General features: G+C 44.2%; 1 protein-coding gene across 4 annotated transcripts in view; it reads right to left on the bottom strand.

Annotated features, from left to right (window-relative positions):
• Positions 1-5,175: 5,175 nt before the first annotated feature.
• Positions 5,176-16,863, bottom strand: part of P4HA1 (prolyl 4-hydroxylase subunit alpha 1) — a 36,598-nt gene continuing 24,910 nt past the window's right edge. For 2 of the 4 annotated variants that reach the window (XM_013130203.3, XM_031053427.2), the window contains exons 10-15: positions 13,966-14,065; positions 12,384-12,437; positions 10,451-10,516; positions 9,892-9,960; positions 9,118-9,214; positions 5,176-8,593 (exon numbers count right to left, since the gene is read on the bottom strand). In XM_013130203.3, coding sequence (XP_012985657.2) covers positions 8,523-8,593; positions 9,118-9,214; positions 9,892-9,960; positions 10,451-10,516; positions 12,384-12,437; positions 13,966-14,065 — 457 coding nt within the window. In that variant the 3' untranslated portion in view covers positions 5,176-8,522. Of the gene's footprint in view, positions 8,594-9,117; positions 9,215-9,891; positions 9,961-10,450; positions 10,517-12,383; positions 12,438-12,500; positions 12,555-13,965; positions 14,066-16,863 lie in introns of all 4 variants that reach the window. The other 2 variants (XM_005153703.3, XM_005153704.3) reach the window with 1 other exon arrangement.

A 16,863-nucleotide genomic window follows, 5' to 3' on the forward strand; every position in this document is an offset into this window, starting at 1 on the left:
GAGACTGGAAAACAGCCAGCTGACTAGAACAGCCGCTGGCCATGCAGGAGGTCTCAGACACTGCAGTACTGGAACACTGGCCGGGGGAAGTGAATGTATTTCAGGATGAATAGATGGTCTTGGGGGCTCCTTACTATTGTGAGTGGCCTATTGTTACTGCTTTGCCCCAGGCAAGCAGGCTTTGAACAGACATTGTCCTGTGCAGCACAGCTGTGTTGGGAGTGCCTGTCTTTAAAGGCACTTTTCTCACAGCCTGGATGTGCCTCCTCATGTGAAGCCCCTCAGGACCAAATTCTGGGCAAGATGTTGAAGTCCTGCCTGCCCAGACAGCTGAAGGAAGCTGTCAAGGGATTTACCCCCAGTTCAGGCTGTTTCCCACCCTGAGATGCCCAGAGAGACTTTGTAAGCAGGAGGAGGTATTTGTCAGCAATTGCTAGTGTGATCCTAATGTCCTGATTTAAGGGAGTGATCCATCAAGTTGTTTGTTTCCAGACCTCACTAGCTGCTGAAAAATCAAGAGTCTTACAGCCAGAACAGCCAAGTGCTGTGTGCTCAGCTGAAGATGGATGTGGCAATCACAGGTGAGCCCTGACCTTTATTATGGCAAAGTAAGCTACTATTGGTGTCTCAGCTGAAATGAAAGAAGTAGAAAGCATAATTCTTGCTTTGTGCCTGGGGAAAAAGTAATTGGGCCTTAATTCAGCAGAAGGATGGTAAAGATGGTTTGTGTTCATTCTTCTGGGCACAGACTGGGTCTCACTGGTTTGGGATCATCCCTGCATCCCCCCTACTTGCAGCCTGCAATGTCTGGGCTAGATACCAGCATGGACAAATAGTTCTGGAAGGGTCCAGCAAGACCTTTAGAGGCAGTGGGCAGTGTTTCAATAGTTTCCTCCTTCAGCCAGTGATTAATGAGCTGTTCAGCAGAGGATGAGAACAGCACTAATGATGTGCTTGCTTGTTTTCCTTCCTAGGTAACACATTTCTCCAGTAAGACGCAGAATGCTCTGGGGGAGCAGGCAGGCATTTGTGCCACCAGCCTGTGGAGATGCTCTTCCCTCTGCCCAGAGTGCAAAGCTGGGGCAGCAGGAGCAGGGAGGGCCCCAGCCTTGCGATGTGCCTGGAGTAACCACTTCTGCAGGACTTGGTGAGTCCTGAGACTCCCCAAAAAGAGCTCTGATACCAAAACCTTCCCTCAGACCCACAGCAGTCCCAGCCATGCTATGCCCACTACAGAGTTTTCAGTCACTACATTTAGAAGGGCAAGTCCCCTTTTGCTCTGGATTTGGAGCATGGTGTGGACCTAAAGGAAGGTTGTCACACACTGTGTGGGGCTGCCATGCTGTGGGCCTTAGGGTGGGATGTCTGGTGGGCAAATGGGCTCATCCTGTGTGTTGGGGCAGTGCTGTGGTGTGCAGGGGGTCTCCTCTAGACACTGTGCCCCTGGAGTGCACACTGCCCCTAGTGGGCTCCAGAGAGCAGCCATGGCCCTCCTGAGCTGCTGTGGAGAGGCAGCCCTGGCTGGGGAATGTCATGCAGCCCTGGGCTGAGGGACCAGGGCTGCTGTGGGGCAGAGGCACCTGGCTCCTTGCAGCTCTGTGGGGCTGAGGTGCCTGGCCTGGTGCTCCCTGTTTCCTGCTAGCTTGGGCCCGGGGAGCAGAGCAGAACAGGTATATGCACGTTATTTAAAACCAAAACAAAACCAAAACAAAAAGAAGAAAAAAATCCCCAAACACAAACCAACTTAAAACTGATTTTAAACTCTCTTTGTAGCCTCATTTTGGCTAAGGCCCGGTTCAACAGTCCCACACGTGTCTTGCAGTGAGTGGAGCTGTTCGTGGCTGCTGGCTGAGGCCCTGCCCTGTGTGACATGCTGGTTTGCAGCCCTCATGCTCCCCACCCTTAGAAACGGCCTGGCAGGAATTAATGTAAAACAGAGCAGAGCAGCTCTTCAGAATTAGCTTGGAAACCCTGGGCAGAGCCCCTGGGCAGCTGTGCTTGGTGCCGTGCGTTTATGCAGAGCCTTGTAGGGTTGCTCTGGAGGCAATTCCAGAATGTGGCTTTCTTTGTTATCCCTTTTCCCTGGTGGCTGATCCATGTGCTGCTCAATGGAAGCAGAGAGGGGGGAAATACCATCAGGACTGCAGAGGATGCAAAACACAGTGACTGTGGCGTCAGCTGTCAGTGCTGTGCCACTGCTATGCGCTGCATGGACATGCAGCCTGGAGTGGGTGCTCCTGGCTGGAGTGTGGAGCCTGAGCTCTTCACAAAAGCAATTGGAACTGGTTAGGAAAACTGATCAGGACAGGGGGAGCAGCTGGCAAAGTGCAGGGCCTGGGAAAAGGAGTCGGAAACTTTACTGTGAGTTCATTGCTTGTTGTCCTGAAGCAAAAGTCTGCGAATAAAAAAGCAGTCTGACTGCTCTCCCCAAATGTGGCTGCCCCTTTGCCCTGCCCCGCGGATGAGCTGCTCTCCTTCCTTCCTCCTCTTTCCTTCCACCCCGCCCCACACCAGTCTCCGGGGAGGGTTTCAGTCCAGCTGCAAATCGCTTGGTTGCGCCCAAACGTCACGATCTGAAGACGAGCAAAAACGTAGGGTTGAGTAAAGCTAGCAAACGCCTAACAACACCTCCCCACACACACAGTTGCTGCAGGGAATTGCTGCCCAGGCTCAGCAGCAGCTCAAGTGAGGGCTGCCTGAAGCAGTTGTGCGCAGCAGGTACTGCAGGCTGTCTGACACTGCTTTGACCCACGGTGGTTGAAAATACTCCCTCCCTATGGCAGTTATTCTCTCTCTGATTTGAGAGACTCAGATGCTGTGGCCATAACGGTGAACTCTGACAACTGGTTTCTGAACCTCATCTTGACCTCAGGGTAAGCAGCTCCTGACTCCACACATTCATTTCTGACTCTGTAATGCTTAAATACAGAGCAGTCCTCAGGCTGCGATGAGTCACTCACCCCTAATGACACTCTCAGACTGTTGGCAGCTGCTCCTGTCAGGCAGGAGGTTGATCTACTCCACAGGGCAGATGTTCCTCCTGCAAGTGGGATGTGCCTGTGTCCCCCCATGCTAATGGTAGTGACCCTCTTCCTGGATGAAGCTGGAAACCCTCTTGACTTTGCATTATCAGGCAAACCAAAGCAAGCACTGATCCTTGTGCTGATCCTGGCTTTGGCAGGATCCTTCCCTCTGTGTTCTGCTGGGGACATGGGGGAGGATAGAGGATCTGAGCTCTTTTTCTAGAAGTTTTGGCCAGCTCAGTTAGTTGCTGGTTGATGTTTAAGCATAGCTTAAGTAGGGGGAGCAGGCAGCTTGTGGTTAAGGTTAGTGGGTAGTCTGTGATTGTTTCAAAGCCTGGTTTGGGACCCAGATGACTCACTGGTTATCAGAACCAGAAATGTAGCTCAATGATGAAATGCAGCTTGATGATGAGTCCCTCACAGTCAGGTCAGAGTCCAGAGCTGGAGGAGGCTGGGTGGAGGGTTAACAACCCTCTCCCTCAGCACAGCAAGGAAGCACTCAAATTCATGCTCTGGTCCAGTTTCCAGGAGTCTCTGGACAGATTACTTCAGCCTGGTGCTGCTTCCCCCCAGTCTTTAGGTGCTGATACTGCCAGACCCTTTACTTTGTCTTGTCCTACTCTTAGGCGATTCACAGGCCTTTTTCCCTATCCCTGACCCTACCCCGCCTTGTTTAGCTGCACCTGCTGCAGTTCTTACCCACACAAGCTTCCTCCCATGGTCATGACCCCCATTGGTTGTGCTCCAGCTACACCTGTGCAGGAAGAACCCTAGATACCCAGGCAGAATGGGTGGGAAGCCACAGTGGGTAAGTGCTGATTAGAGGTAGCACAGGGCTGAACCACAATCCTTCCTCCATGGGAGAAGGTAAAATCCACCCAAGCCTGGGTACGGGCCTCAGGCTGCCTGCAGACAATAGGGCAGCCCTTCTCTTGTTGCACAAGGGGGGTAAGGCTGTGAGGTGCATCTCATCTCATGAGGACCCTGTGCGCCCCTGTGCTCTGGCTTGGCAGTAGCAGCTCGGTGGCCAGGCTGGCAGCCTTCTTGCAAAGGGGCAGCCCTGCTGCAGCTATGGGGACACAGTGCCCCCAGGCAGGGAGGCAGCCCACGCACACCCCAGAAATCTCAAAGGCTTAGAGCAAACCCTGTCCTCCAAAAGGACAGAGCCATCCAGCTACTCACATTCTCCTGGCATTGACCCACCTTGGGGAGGGTGCAGCAGTTCAGCAGCATGCACTGAGGGGCTGGGGATGGAATTAATTCACATTTCTAAAATGAAAATAAAACTGCTCATATGCTTTAGACCAATTTCCTATCCTGTGGCTGCCAAACTGTGAGCACGTTAGCTTTGTCCATGGGCTGCAAGGGGAAGGGAGTGTAGGTCCCTAACTGCAAGCCAAGTGCTCCATCAGCAGTGCAGGGCACTGCTCCACAGGGCTTCTAACCAGCACTCATTGTGTTCTTTCTGCAGGTTCCTGAGGTGACCACAAAGAAAGTCTGAGCTCCCTCACTCCAAAGCACAGAACAACCACTGTGATACGAACTGTGGATGTCTTGATCATGGCAGACGTAAGTCTGCCCTGCCTACATGTAGTGCACTCACTGTCCTTTTCCTGCTGTTGGTGCCTGGGCTGTAGGACAGTTTTGTGATTCTTCCTCTCTTGTGAGTAACTGGTTGGTTGGCCCATTGGCTTCAGGAATTTATTGTCCCTGGAAAAGGATCTCTTAGCAGCTGTCCCTGTGCTGTGCCCATTTTGTTTCAAACCACAGGCTCATGCAGTTCCCCCATTACTATTAAACCCCACAACAGCTACTGCCATAAATCACTGCATCAGAGAGACAAAGCAGCTGAGTCATGTCCTGCCCCGGGGCAGTTCAGCTCCTGTCATACATGTTGTACACAACAGGCTTTCAGCCCAGCCTTACCACCTGCCCTTCCCCTTTGCAGCCCATCAGTGAGTGCTGTGTGTTTCCAACTCAGAAAGTGCCAGTCCAAGAATGTGTTTCATAGTACTTTGTGGTGTGAGCATCTTTGGTACCTGCCCACCTAGGTGATGATGTGAAACAAATGAGCTCAGTATTCAGGAAACACACGTGGTGATAAAAGTATGTGTCATCAGATTTACAACAGCCATATATGAGGAGAGTTTGATGTGGAGGATTTTTCACTGCTACTGGCAGTGGCTTTTATTTTAAGCCCTTTTTTTTACATTAAAAATTTAATTACACAAAAATTTAACAGTAAGGCAGTTTCTCAGTTGTCAGTCACTGTGAGCCAGTTTTCAGTCATCTTTAATACAAAACTAGAGTCACACAGGAGCCATGCTCTTAATCCAAAAGCCCTTTGAGAAATGAAGGGGTAAGGGAGAAAGCTGCAGCCCCACCTGTAATCCCTTACACAGTGTTGAGTGTGTGAATACTACTGCAGTGAAGGAGGAAATGGGATTGTCTCTCGTTTAAAACCATTAAGTGTACCCTTTCTCTTCCAATGATCTGGCACATTTCAGCCTGACGTGCCTCAGCAGGCTGGAGTTTTAGTTTTGGGGGAGTTTTATTTCTTTTTAAACCAAGGAAAGTTTCCCCCATCAAAGGCAACAATTTTTCTTCCCCAGAGAACTGCAGATTATCGAGTAGTTCAATGGTTTAAAAAGTGACACACTGAAGGTTGGACTTGATGATCTTAAAGGTCTTTTCCAACCTAGTTGATTCTGAGTCTAAACCATTTTTACTCCCCAGGCAATGCTTCCTAGAGACCATTCCTAAAATGCTGTTTAAGACTGGAGGTACTTGCTGATGGCTGAGGTGAGGGAAGGAACCATTGATTCAGTTGCCCCAGAGGTTGCACAGCTTCTCTCAAGCTTTTCAGGTTTTAGTGCCAGTTTAAGAGAGATGGGAGGAAAAAACCCCACTGCTTAATATAATAAACCTGTGATTTCTTTGTGGTTCAACCATTCCTTTTTTCACTCAACATCCAGGAGGCCACAGTGTTTCTTCTACTCCCGTAGCACCTAAAGCAGTCACAGTGACACTTTCAATGTAGTATTTCTTGCTTACCTCAGGTAAACTCTGCAATTTTTAACTTTTCATTATTTTTATGGTCAAGTAACTCCTCTGCTCACTTTAGGAAGGAAACAAAAATTCTTTTATGTGATGGCAAAACCAGAGGTTTTCTAAATGTGGTCACAGTGGCAATACATGGATTTTTTTGTGCTCCTTAACTTGCAGGACTGGCTTTTCCAAAAGCAGTTATAGATGCTTTGGAGCTACAGCATGAAAATGAGCCCCCGAAGGTCAGACTCCCAACACCTCGCTGCCTGCTCTACTGTTCTTCTTGCAGGAAAGTGGCAAGACTCACCTGCAGCTGTGGTTACATTTGTTTGGAGCATAAGTAAAAAATAGGGGAAAGAAGAGACCATGGACAGGAACAGGGGTGACACTATGTCAAAGACAGAAAATTCAGGAAAGTAGAAACGTTACAGGGTTGTTTTTTTAATTATTACAATTCAGTGATCAAAATACGCTCTGATAACCCATTTCTTCAGTGAATCTATTTGTATCAGACTGCTCTGGTGTACCAGCTATTCTGAATATGAGAGAGAAGTACAGACATGAGGTGGAACTATTTCTGATTTTAATTTTTATTTGTTTGCTTAAGTGCTGGATGGACTCTGTTTCACACCTGCCAAAAGCACAGGTGAAATGCAAGAAGGTGCAGGGCTAAGGATAAGCAGTTCCATAGGTCCCATGCCTAACAGGCTCAGTAGAAATCTGACAATGTGTTTTCCAGCAAAGGTTTTAAAGTGTCTTCTCAAAGTATGCAGTTTCTCAAACTCTAGTACCTTAAACTGCATTCTCAATATTCCCGAGGTATTTCTAACACGCTAACAGTTGGTTCCATCTACCTTTTGGCTCAATTTTCAAGATTGTATTGAGGCAGAAAATCCAATTAGCTGACACTGGAATTTATTCCTTGGTAAAGACTTCAGGCTTCACCCCTAAATCAGCAAAACCACCATCATACAGAAAATCTGATTGTTCAGGTATGGCTGGTCCCACTCACTTGGCTTCTTATCCTCATGTTAGTGGAGTATTTAGACATTTTGCCAAAACCCCTGCTCTTGAAGAGAAAGGGCTTAGGAAAGCAAGCCTCAACCCATCCTGTTTAGCTCTCCCTGTGCTGGGAGGTATATGGGGACAGCAGTTACTGTTCCCACAGGAATCTGATGTGCAGAAGTTCAACAGCTATAGCAGCCACAACCCAGTCTCCCTCAGAAGTTTCAAATTCATCTCAGTGTAAGGATGAGTCATCACAAACTAAGGTCGCTGGCAGTCACTCTGTGAGTTCTTCCAGTGAGGACACTCATGTGGATGCAGTGGAGGCAGTCTCTGCAAGGTGAGCAATACCAAACCACCCAGAGCAGGCACAATCTATGGCATCCCATGCAAGCAGCTGCCTTGTGACTAAAGGCATGTCACAGCAGTGGCCTGCATTCAGCATCTGCAGTGGGAAAAACATTTGTGGAATAAAAAGCATCTAAATATAAATAGGGCCATGTATTTCCCACAAAGCCTTGAGAAATGGGAGGATGAGTGTGGAGAGCACTGTATTCTATTCTGGGTGACCATGTGTTACCTACCTCATCACCTGAAGTCTCAAACCAATTAAAAATTCCAGTGTGCTAAGGCACAACTATTTTGATTCATGAAGATGGTAACATTCCCATCCCCACTGCGCGAGGAACAGATGTAAAAGTTTACTACTAAGACAGAATAAAAGCAGCATTTCTTTATGTGGACAAACATATAAAAAATAAAGAAGAATGGAGGGAAGATGCAGGCATGTGTTTGAGACATCACTGCTGAAGCATCTCATCTATGTGTGTGCAGCTGCCAAATTCCCCACAGAAGCTGAGAAGGAAGAAAGCTTAAAAAAACGGGGCTTTTGTGGAAGTGGAAAACCACGCTAAACCAAAGTAATAACCTGTTCCTGGATAAACACAAACCATGCCTGCAGTTCTCAACAGCAGTGGTCAGGCACTCTAGAAAAGCAAGGAGTTGAATGTCTGGGAATTGAGGAATACAAACTGGTTTAATTCAGCCCTCCTTAGAAAGGAGCTCTCCCATTAAACCATCCCACCCTTAGAAGATCAACAGAGTAGGACTCTGAGCAAACAGTCACTGGCTTTCCATGCTGATCAGAGGAGTGCTGGTGAAGGGAACACCACATACAACACCACTACTGGCTGGGGCACAGATCTCTATTTCATCTTTTTTTTTCTTTTCTTTTTGTACCACTCATAGACCTTAATATATTCTGTTCATAAAACCTTAAGGGGGGGGCTATTTTAAGGGAACTAAAAACATATTTGTTTTGTCCACAGATGAAACACCGGTGTAGTTGAAGACTGAACCTGGAGTGGAGTGTTAGTCAATTGTAAACTGTAGGAGATGTGTGCATTTTACAGACTGAATACAGAAGAGCCAAAGGACACGTCTGCATCATTCCAACTCTGATAAAGTGCACGGCCTTCGGAATTCCTGTCCCCGCTCATGGAGCCATTTATTGGATACTGCAAAGACATAAAGGTATTTGATCACTGTAACCAGGCAGCTTGTGCTTCTATTTAAGCTAAATATATGCTATTGACAGCTTTTGGTTAAGGCACAGGATTATCTCAATTTTCCTACATAAACACACACAAATGTGAAGTTGGTCTAATAAATCCAAGATAGAAAAAAACCTTCTTAATAAATCTAAGATGGAAAAGAGACTTCCAGTAGCTGCAAAACTACAAAAGACTAACTGAAGCAGATATAGCGTTATCTATAATTTATACATGTTTTACTTATATAACAGAAGATGCTACTATAGATCATACATAAAATGTAACATACAGAGATATGAAAGCAGACATAGTTACAAAATAGTTCTTTAAAAAAAACTATTCTATGATTCTGTAAAAGACTTAATTTCTGGCTGCTTTTTATTCCACCATGAAGGGCAGAGCAAAAAGAAAACCAAGACAACCCACCAGTAAAGCCCCAGACCTCCAGGTTGTTTGCTGGCAGCAAGAACAACGTGAGTGGTACTTACCCCATTTGTTTCCAACTAGTACTGGGCAGGCGGCATGCCGTGTGCTGTAATCTCCTTCTCCGCTTGGAAAAAGATTGTACCAGAATACAGCTGTTCCCTGGAAATTGCAGTGGAAAACCTCAACATTTTGCTCTGTGTGAGACACACTTTCACACTCACTTAACAATGAAGCAAAGGTACGTGTATTTGTATTTCAGACATTCCTTTTAAATGCAAGGCTTTTTTCCATATTCTAACATTTGCTTTCCTAAGGAATAAGTCTCTTTTGACTCATTTTGTGTCTATATATTATTGGCTGTTATTTTTAATTAAACCCTAAGCCCGTTTCGTTCAACTCTGACTGGTTTTATAATGCAAGATGATTTAGTAAAAATGAGCAGCAGGCCAGCAAAGTCAGACATTATTAGGAACCCTTCCGAGAGGAGAAAACTTAATATGAATTCGCAACTTCAGGGAGAATTCCCTACAGATGCCTCAAGACTAAACCTGCTTACAGACTGGAGTACTGTCATGTTTCGCAAAGCCTACGCATCAGAAGCAGTTAAGTCCAAAACATAACTATGCATTAACAGGCAGAACAGCGGGAGGCCCTTGGTATCACCAGTGCTACTCTAGTTGCTCCACTTACAATTAAGTACGTCTGTGCTTCTGTGAACAGGGCTATAATCTTTACATAAACTCATTGTAAAGCTTCTTTTTAAACGTTTGTACATTTGTTATATTTTTGAGTAGGTGGAGAGAGGAGTGGTTACACTGGATAAAAAACCTGCTTACCTTTTTAGGCCACACACTAGCTCCAACTTCAGGGAAGACAGTAGCTCCCCCTGCTGACACATCGCTCATCTGAAAAGGTGGGAAATGGCACGGATAAATTGCAAGCTGACACATTCTCACAGATTAGTAAATCACAATTAGGTTACTAAACTTAATTTCTACCTCACAGTTAGTGAGCAAAGGCTGCATGATTAACGGTCTTGAAAAAGGCTGCAACCCACCCACTCTGTTCCAATGCAACAGCTAACATGAAGGTTACACGCTCAAGTGCTTTGACAATGAGCATGCTACGAATACCGATGCAGATACAAAAATGAATAGACAGTCAAATAATTCAAACTGATGCTGAACTTTGAAGAGGAAAAGCCTCCTTAAGAACATATAGAACTATTACATATGGCTAAGAAGATGCCCCGTATGTGTCACCACGAAGATAGTGACTGCCCTCATTTGCAAGTCACTTGAGTAAAAAAACATAACAAAATCATTCAGTGGTATAGAATATGCAGTGATAGATTTTTTTTTTGGCACTGACACATGGCAGAAATATATCACTTACATAAAACAACCAAGTAGCAATTCTGTTGCCTGTTCCCAGTTCCTTAAAAGCATCTGGCTCATCTTTCTGTGAATAAAAGCAGATTTAGTAAGCATTTCATTTTGATTCTTGAGAGGAGCCAATGACGCACAGCTGCAGAGCCAGCAGCAGACAAACTCATGCAGAAAAATTAATTCAATCCCTCTATTTGGAAGGAGGGGAGAACACAATATGTACCTATTAATTTAAGTAAACTAGTCATTTTAAAATTCTGCAGGACAGGGAGGGCATAAGCCCAAATTGCTAATGATAAAGAACAACTCTACTGTCGCAGTATATAAACCCTCTTCACAGCCACAAACTTACTTAATTACACTCACTTATCCCTTCTCATCCTTGGCCAAGATGAGTGTGGGCAGCCCTTCGGTTCCACACTCACTGAGAACTGTACTACTGCAGAGCAATGCTGCAGGGGTGGCTCCAGGCATGCCCTGAGGGCAGCTGCCAACTCTGCTCCTTTAGGAGTGGCTCTGCCTTTGTAGCACTTAAAGCCTTTCCTGCTCCTGCCTTTCTGATTTGTGCCAGGCAGGCTGCTGCTCACCTAGCTGGCCTTTTGCATTCTGCACTCCTCCCTGGCACACAAAGGCATTTTAGAATGCTGTTAAAAATCCACCGAGTGATGCATTAAGCACTGTGCTACCCCAGCCACAGGGTGTCTGTGGCAGCTGTTCCTGAAGCTTTCAACACCAGTAAGGTATGCCACTGCCTAAAGGCATGAGAACACGCGTGGTGTGGCTGCAACAACACCAAACCTATGCTGTGCTCAAAGGGAAGTCTCCTCCTCACCACACTCCAGCATGTGCAGGTTACTGTTGCTCTTTCATTAGGGGTGGGATGGAGACAGGAAGCTGAGTGTGCCTCAGCAGAGCTTGTACCTAGCCAAGTTACAAGGTTTTCGGTAATTAAGAGGGTTTTTCACTTAACTTATAAGAACCCAATTTTAATGGGTTGTGATACCAACTTTTGTCACGCCTCTATTTTTACTTCTAGAACCCACCCCCTGTGACCACTATTTGAGTGTGCTAAAATTATAGGAATCATTACTCCAGAAATTAACCCATGCATTTCCAAACAAAAACTGTTAATCATTTGCAATGCTTTTGAGCATGTGCTTATAGAGCAGAGATTCTGATTAATAGTTGGTGGCTTGGACTCACAGTGTAAGGTTAATCTGAAGGTGTTAAATCACACACAAGTATGCCCAATAAATAACCAACTGAATTCAGTGGCATTATTTCCAGCAGTCTGCATTTAAAGCTTGAATAATTTGGGAATGTAAATAAAATAAATAAATAAATTCAGGATGGTGAGATGAGAAGACCTTGGGAGGCTTCTTCCAGTTTCAGGACTCTGCTAGCAATCAACACTTGAACTACAATAACAAAGCACTTGTATTTTCAAAATCTCTTCAAGAGTAGCTGTGTCTCAGCTCTGGGGAAAGAAGTTCTCTCTCAACATTGCAGGTCTACACAGTAAGCAGCAATGAAAGGTTTCCTACACTGCCACCAAAGCCTTTCCCATAGAGGATGGCATTATAAGTGCTCACCCAGTTTAGCTGTATATCCTTCAGTGACTTTAAACATGCCTTTACCTGGTCAGTGCCTTGGTCAGCCAGAATACTTTAAACATTTCCTCATATTTAGAATAAAGCTAATGCCCTTTCTCCTTAGAATAATTTTATTTTTGAAGAAAAACCTTGTTGTTTTGTGACGTTTACACGATGTCAAAATGTTTATGGATTCAGCTGGTGGTTTAGAGGGCTTTTTCGCTGCTACCATAGATTAGAAAAGTTGAAGAGCTACAAAATTTAATACACATTAAAGAATAAAAACTGTGCCACAGCCAAGAGGCTGGCTTCACCAGGTGACTATCTCTCCTCCATCTCTTTACTTGCCCGTGCAAAGTCAAAGTGGGGTTCATACTGTCCTCCCACTCCATAATTTGCCACCTGAAAAAGAGAAACACAGTGCTTGTGAAGAAGAAAGAGATGGAAACAGAAAACAGGACTTACCCTTCCAAAATCAAAATGAGGCTCATACTGGCCTCCTACTCCGTAGTTGGCTACCTACAGTGAAAGGAGAAGCACAAAATCTAGTAAAGCTCTGTTTTATCCAGACAAGAATTTGACCATCATTTACAACCTTCTGACAGATTAAGTTTAAAAATCAAGCCACAGGAAATTGCCAACTGCTGTCAGCTAAACTGTCCCATGTGCAGCAAAACCCTACTGGGTTTATTCACAAATAGCTCTGACTTCACACAGCCAGAACATGACTCAGCCCTTCAGTCCACCTTTGCAGTTCTCAGCTGGACACCAGCCCCCAGCAAAGCCACATCTCAACCTTCCCTTCCCCAGGAGTCACCTTTCCTTGAAAGCTCTTCTGTTCACCCCCAGGTGAACAGGTAAAGACATTCCCCCGTTACTGAGTGCCTGCTGTTCTCTGATCTAGTGACTTCCAGGTATAGAACCTGACCATGAAACTCCTGAAGACCTGGACAGCTACAGACTCCAAGGAGTCACAAGATGTTTGGCTACAAAAGCAGCAGCACATCCAAGACTGGCACCACAAGATGGAGTATAGTCCAGGTAAGCAATCTGTGGTACTTCCCAAAGGTACAAAAACGCTTTTCTTCTATAGAAACTTCACAAGCTCTATTCTCTTCAGAACAGGTCATGGTACTGTATAAAGTTTAAATCACTTTTTGACGTCTTTCAATAAAGAGGATCCATTGCCTCTTTTGACAATCAATTTTTATTTTTAAATCTCTTCTACGTACATACAACTTCAATTTTCAACCAGATGCTTGGGCATTTTATCATCAGAAGTCTTGACAGAATAGCACAGTAGCACAACAGCTTTCAGGAATCACTTTCTAGGTATTTGTGCTTTCTCAGAATGACTGAAGCAGCTATTCATTTAAAAGGCTCAAGCAAATGAATAAATGTAAATACTTCTAAAATAAAATTTACTCAAGTTACAGTACAGTCAGTCTTTCCCACATTACAGAGACATCAGACAATGTTGGCCTTCCAGGACCAAGGATGGGATGCCAAAACTAAACACCCATTCTCTCCCCCTTTCTGTAAGTATCAGACAAGGTAAACTTTTATTATCACCACAGTAGTAGTAGCAGCAGCAATAAAATTCACTTTTACTAGCATAAATAAAAAAGATTTACACATCCACTTCAACAAACATCAGGGGTTTCAGTTATTACTGTTTCCCTCCAGTAATAGAAAGCCATTCACACTAAAGCAAGCACTGCTTTGCAAAGACAACTTTGTTTCTTCCTCCCTGTAAAAAACCACACATTCCTCCCATGGCCTCAGTTCAAACCAGCCATGACATCAGCTGCCTCTGGGCTGAATGAGCTTTTGTGGCCACGGCACCTGAGCGAGCATGGTGCTGCACACAAAGCCAACCAAAATGAAATGCCAACTGGCATTTGCCATCATGCTTGTCTTAACAGTTTACCTGTAGTTCCTCTGCTGTGGAGACATCAAGTCCTGTTAGGTCCTGTATCCTTGTGTTAATGCGAGATACCACAGGGCTTTCGTATCCAGACAACCAAGCACTAAGTAGGAAGGAGAAAAAAACAATTAATAAAATATGGTAGTAATTGGCAGTAAGCTGGCAGCACAAAAGCAACATTTGGAAGTACCTGGAATTTGAGATTATTTTTTCATAGTTTTCAAGAATTTGGTCTGATGACCAGAAATATTTCCAGGGCATTATGAAGGCCTGCATTTAAATAAACATGTTTTCTAGAAAGAAACATTTGCAACACTTGTTTAATGAAGCTCTAAACCCAAGTGCCTTAATTCCCACACTGGACTATCAAATGGCTGACAAGAACATTCCAACCAATGAAATCTGCTTAAAGCTGGTTTAGAAAAAAAATATCAGTTTTGCTCTTACCCATTCCAAACAGCTAAGTTAGACTGCACACTGGATGCATTTTGAAGTAACACTTGAGAGAGGAATAGGTGAGTTACTTTATTTAGTGTAAGCTGAGTTTATGTGATTGTAACTTGACTCTTGTGTGTCATACACTTACAGGCAAGCACATTGTGATCTGTCCTTTCACATTACTTACACCTGTGCAATGGTACTAAAAATCATTATGAAAACAATAAAACAAATAATGCATAAAATAATTCACCATTTTCCCTGTTGAACATTTTCTACCAGAACAGCTTATTTCAAATTTGGTATTTAACCCCAATTTTTATTAATATAAATGTGAAAGGTCAGCTCACAGTGCCAAAGGCATCTTCAAAATGTCTACCTCCTACCATATATTGGAACTTTTCAGGTAGAAATATCGCATTTAAAATAACTGGCAAGCTACTTAGCAGAGAAAGCTACACACAGCTAGAAGCAACAATTCTACACAAAAATCACTGCCATCACCCAGACCCAGTGTGGCATTTTCTGTTTTATGTGGTTGCTCATTCTTGAAAGCTGTGTGACTGGGAAGCAGCTGTGCCAGCCAGAAGCAGCCACATACCCAGAATAGTGGTGTTTGTTTGGCAGAAAAAGGCACAAGCTTAGTATAACTGCAGCTCTGTGCATCCCTGCTAGACCCTTACCAGCCATGAACACATCAGTTGCTTACATGGAAACAAACACATAGGCATTTTTCATCTCTTTACAAGTTATTTTATTCTCTATGAAAATATAACCATTTCATCTACCCACTCATTTGCTCACCTGTTGCTCATTTTTCCTTCTGCTTTATTCATCTTATTCTAGCCAACACACCTTCATTTTCAACCAGGCCTCTCTTCCTTCTCTTGACCTGCTCACTACCTTTGTGGTCCTCCTCTTTATTCACTTTGTCAGTCTTCTACTAGCCACTAATATGGATAATACTGATGATTTGGCCCCATTTTTACCCTTGTTGCAGGTCAATGGAAACAGCCCCTTCTACCTTTATTCTAGCATCTGACTCGGCTCATCAGAGGTTCCTGCTACTTTTACAAGACTGTTAGACAGAAATACCTGCTGGCAAGTACATCATAGTATTTCTACTCAAATTAACTTTCACACCTATACTAAAATTAAGGTTGTTTTCTTTAGTGTAAAATTTGTATTCAAAACCCCCAAACAAACAAAATACTGTGCATGGGAGGAACAGTAGCATGACACGTGACACAAGGCACTGACACAGGTTACAGAATCTCTACAAGCTTTTTTTTTCTAGTGACAAATGAACTACAGATAAAATGAAGTAAGATTTCTCAAGACAGACTTGCACAAACACATACCATCCATTTCTGAACACTGTTAGTATAAAGGAAGTGTTACAATGCAATTTTATTTAAGGTGGTAGGAGAAAGACTATTTATATGAAGCACACACACACAAAAACAGCTATGCAGCCGCATGCTGTGCAGCCATGTTGAACACTTAAAACTCACAAGCAATCCTAACATCACTTAATACTCAAGAAAAGCCCCAACACAGCCACTAGCTTCAAAGGGTAGGCTCTTGCTACTTCTATCCTATCTACACATAAAGGATTGAAATAAAAAACCAAACCAAAACAAACCAACAACCCAAAACAAAAAAAACCCCACCAAAGTAATACAAAAGCAAGCATTTTTACCATGTTGGCTATTTAGAGTTGCAATTAATGCTTTCAACAGGGAGAATACTACATCCTTTCATGAAGAGAAAGTACTGTATGTATTTTAGAAATAAAAGTAACTGGGCTAGGACACAAAGTCTGTGAAAGGTTAAGGAAACAGGGAACTGAAACCATCTTCCAAGTGCCAGTCCGTCTGCTGAGCAAAACTTAGGGGGAGACCTGTAGTTCTGAAGTTTCCTATGACGAGTCAGAGTGTGATTTAACCCTGAAAGCATCATGAAAGCTGCTTTCCACAAGGGCAGAGAACTCAGGAGAGCTTGCAGAACCTTGCACTGATTGTCCAGTATCAGGAGGTCTCTGTGCCTGTGGCATTTAGGACATACAATAGGGGGCTTCTCTTACTTGCAGGCTTTGCCTAGTGGTCTTCACAGATGATAACAATCTGTCTGATACTGTCCTTCTTTGTTGCTAGTCTCAGCCATGGTCCTCTGCTGACACCAAAGTAGAGTGTGTGCCTAGTTCAAGACCATTCAGAGCCATTTAGATATTCCTTCATACAAAGGAGTCTTTTCTCCTGCTCTTGTCTTTATCCCCCACCGGGCAGAATAAGCAGCCTCCTTGAACTGTGCTCAGCAAACTTTTGTCTAACATAAGCATAGTTCAAGGTTCAGCATGATGCAGTAAATGCACAGAGCTCTATTCTTCAATATGCATTTGTTAAGTTGCTCATCTGAAAGAATAATTTGTATGAGCACCATTTCATCATATTTTTGACCAGC

Source organism: Melopsittacus undulatus, chromosome 4 (genome assembly GCF_012275295.1).
Source record: "Melopsittacus undulatus isolate bMelUnd1 chromosome 4, bMelUnd1.mat.Z, whole genome shotgun sequence".
NCBI classification, from domain to species: Eukaryota; Metazoa; Chordata; class Aves; order Psittaciformes; family Psittaculidae; genus Melopsittacus; species Melopsittacus undulatus.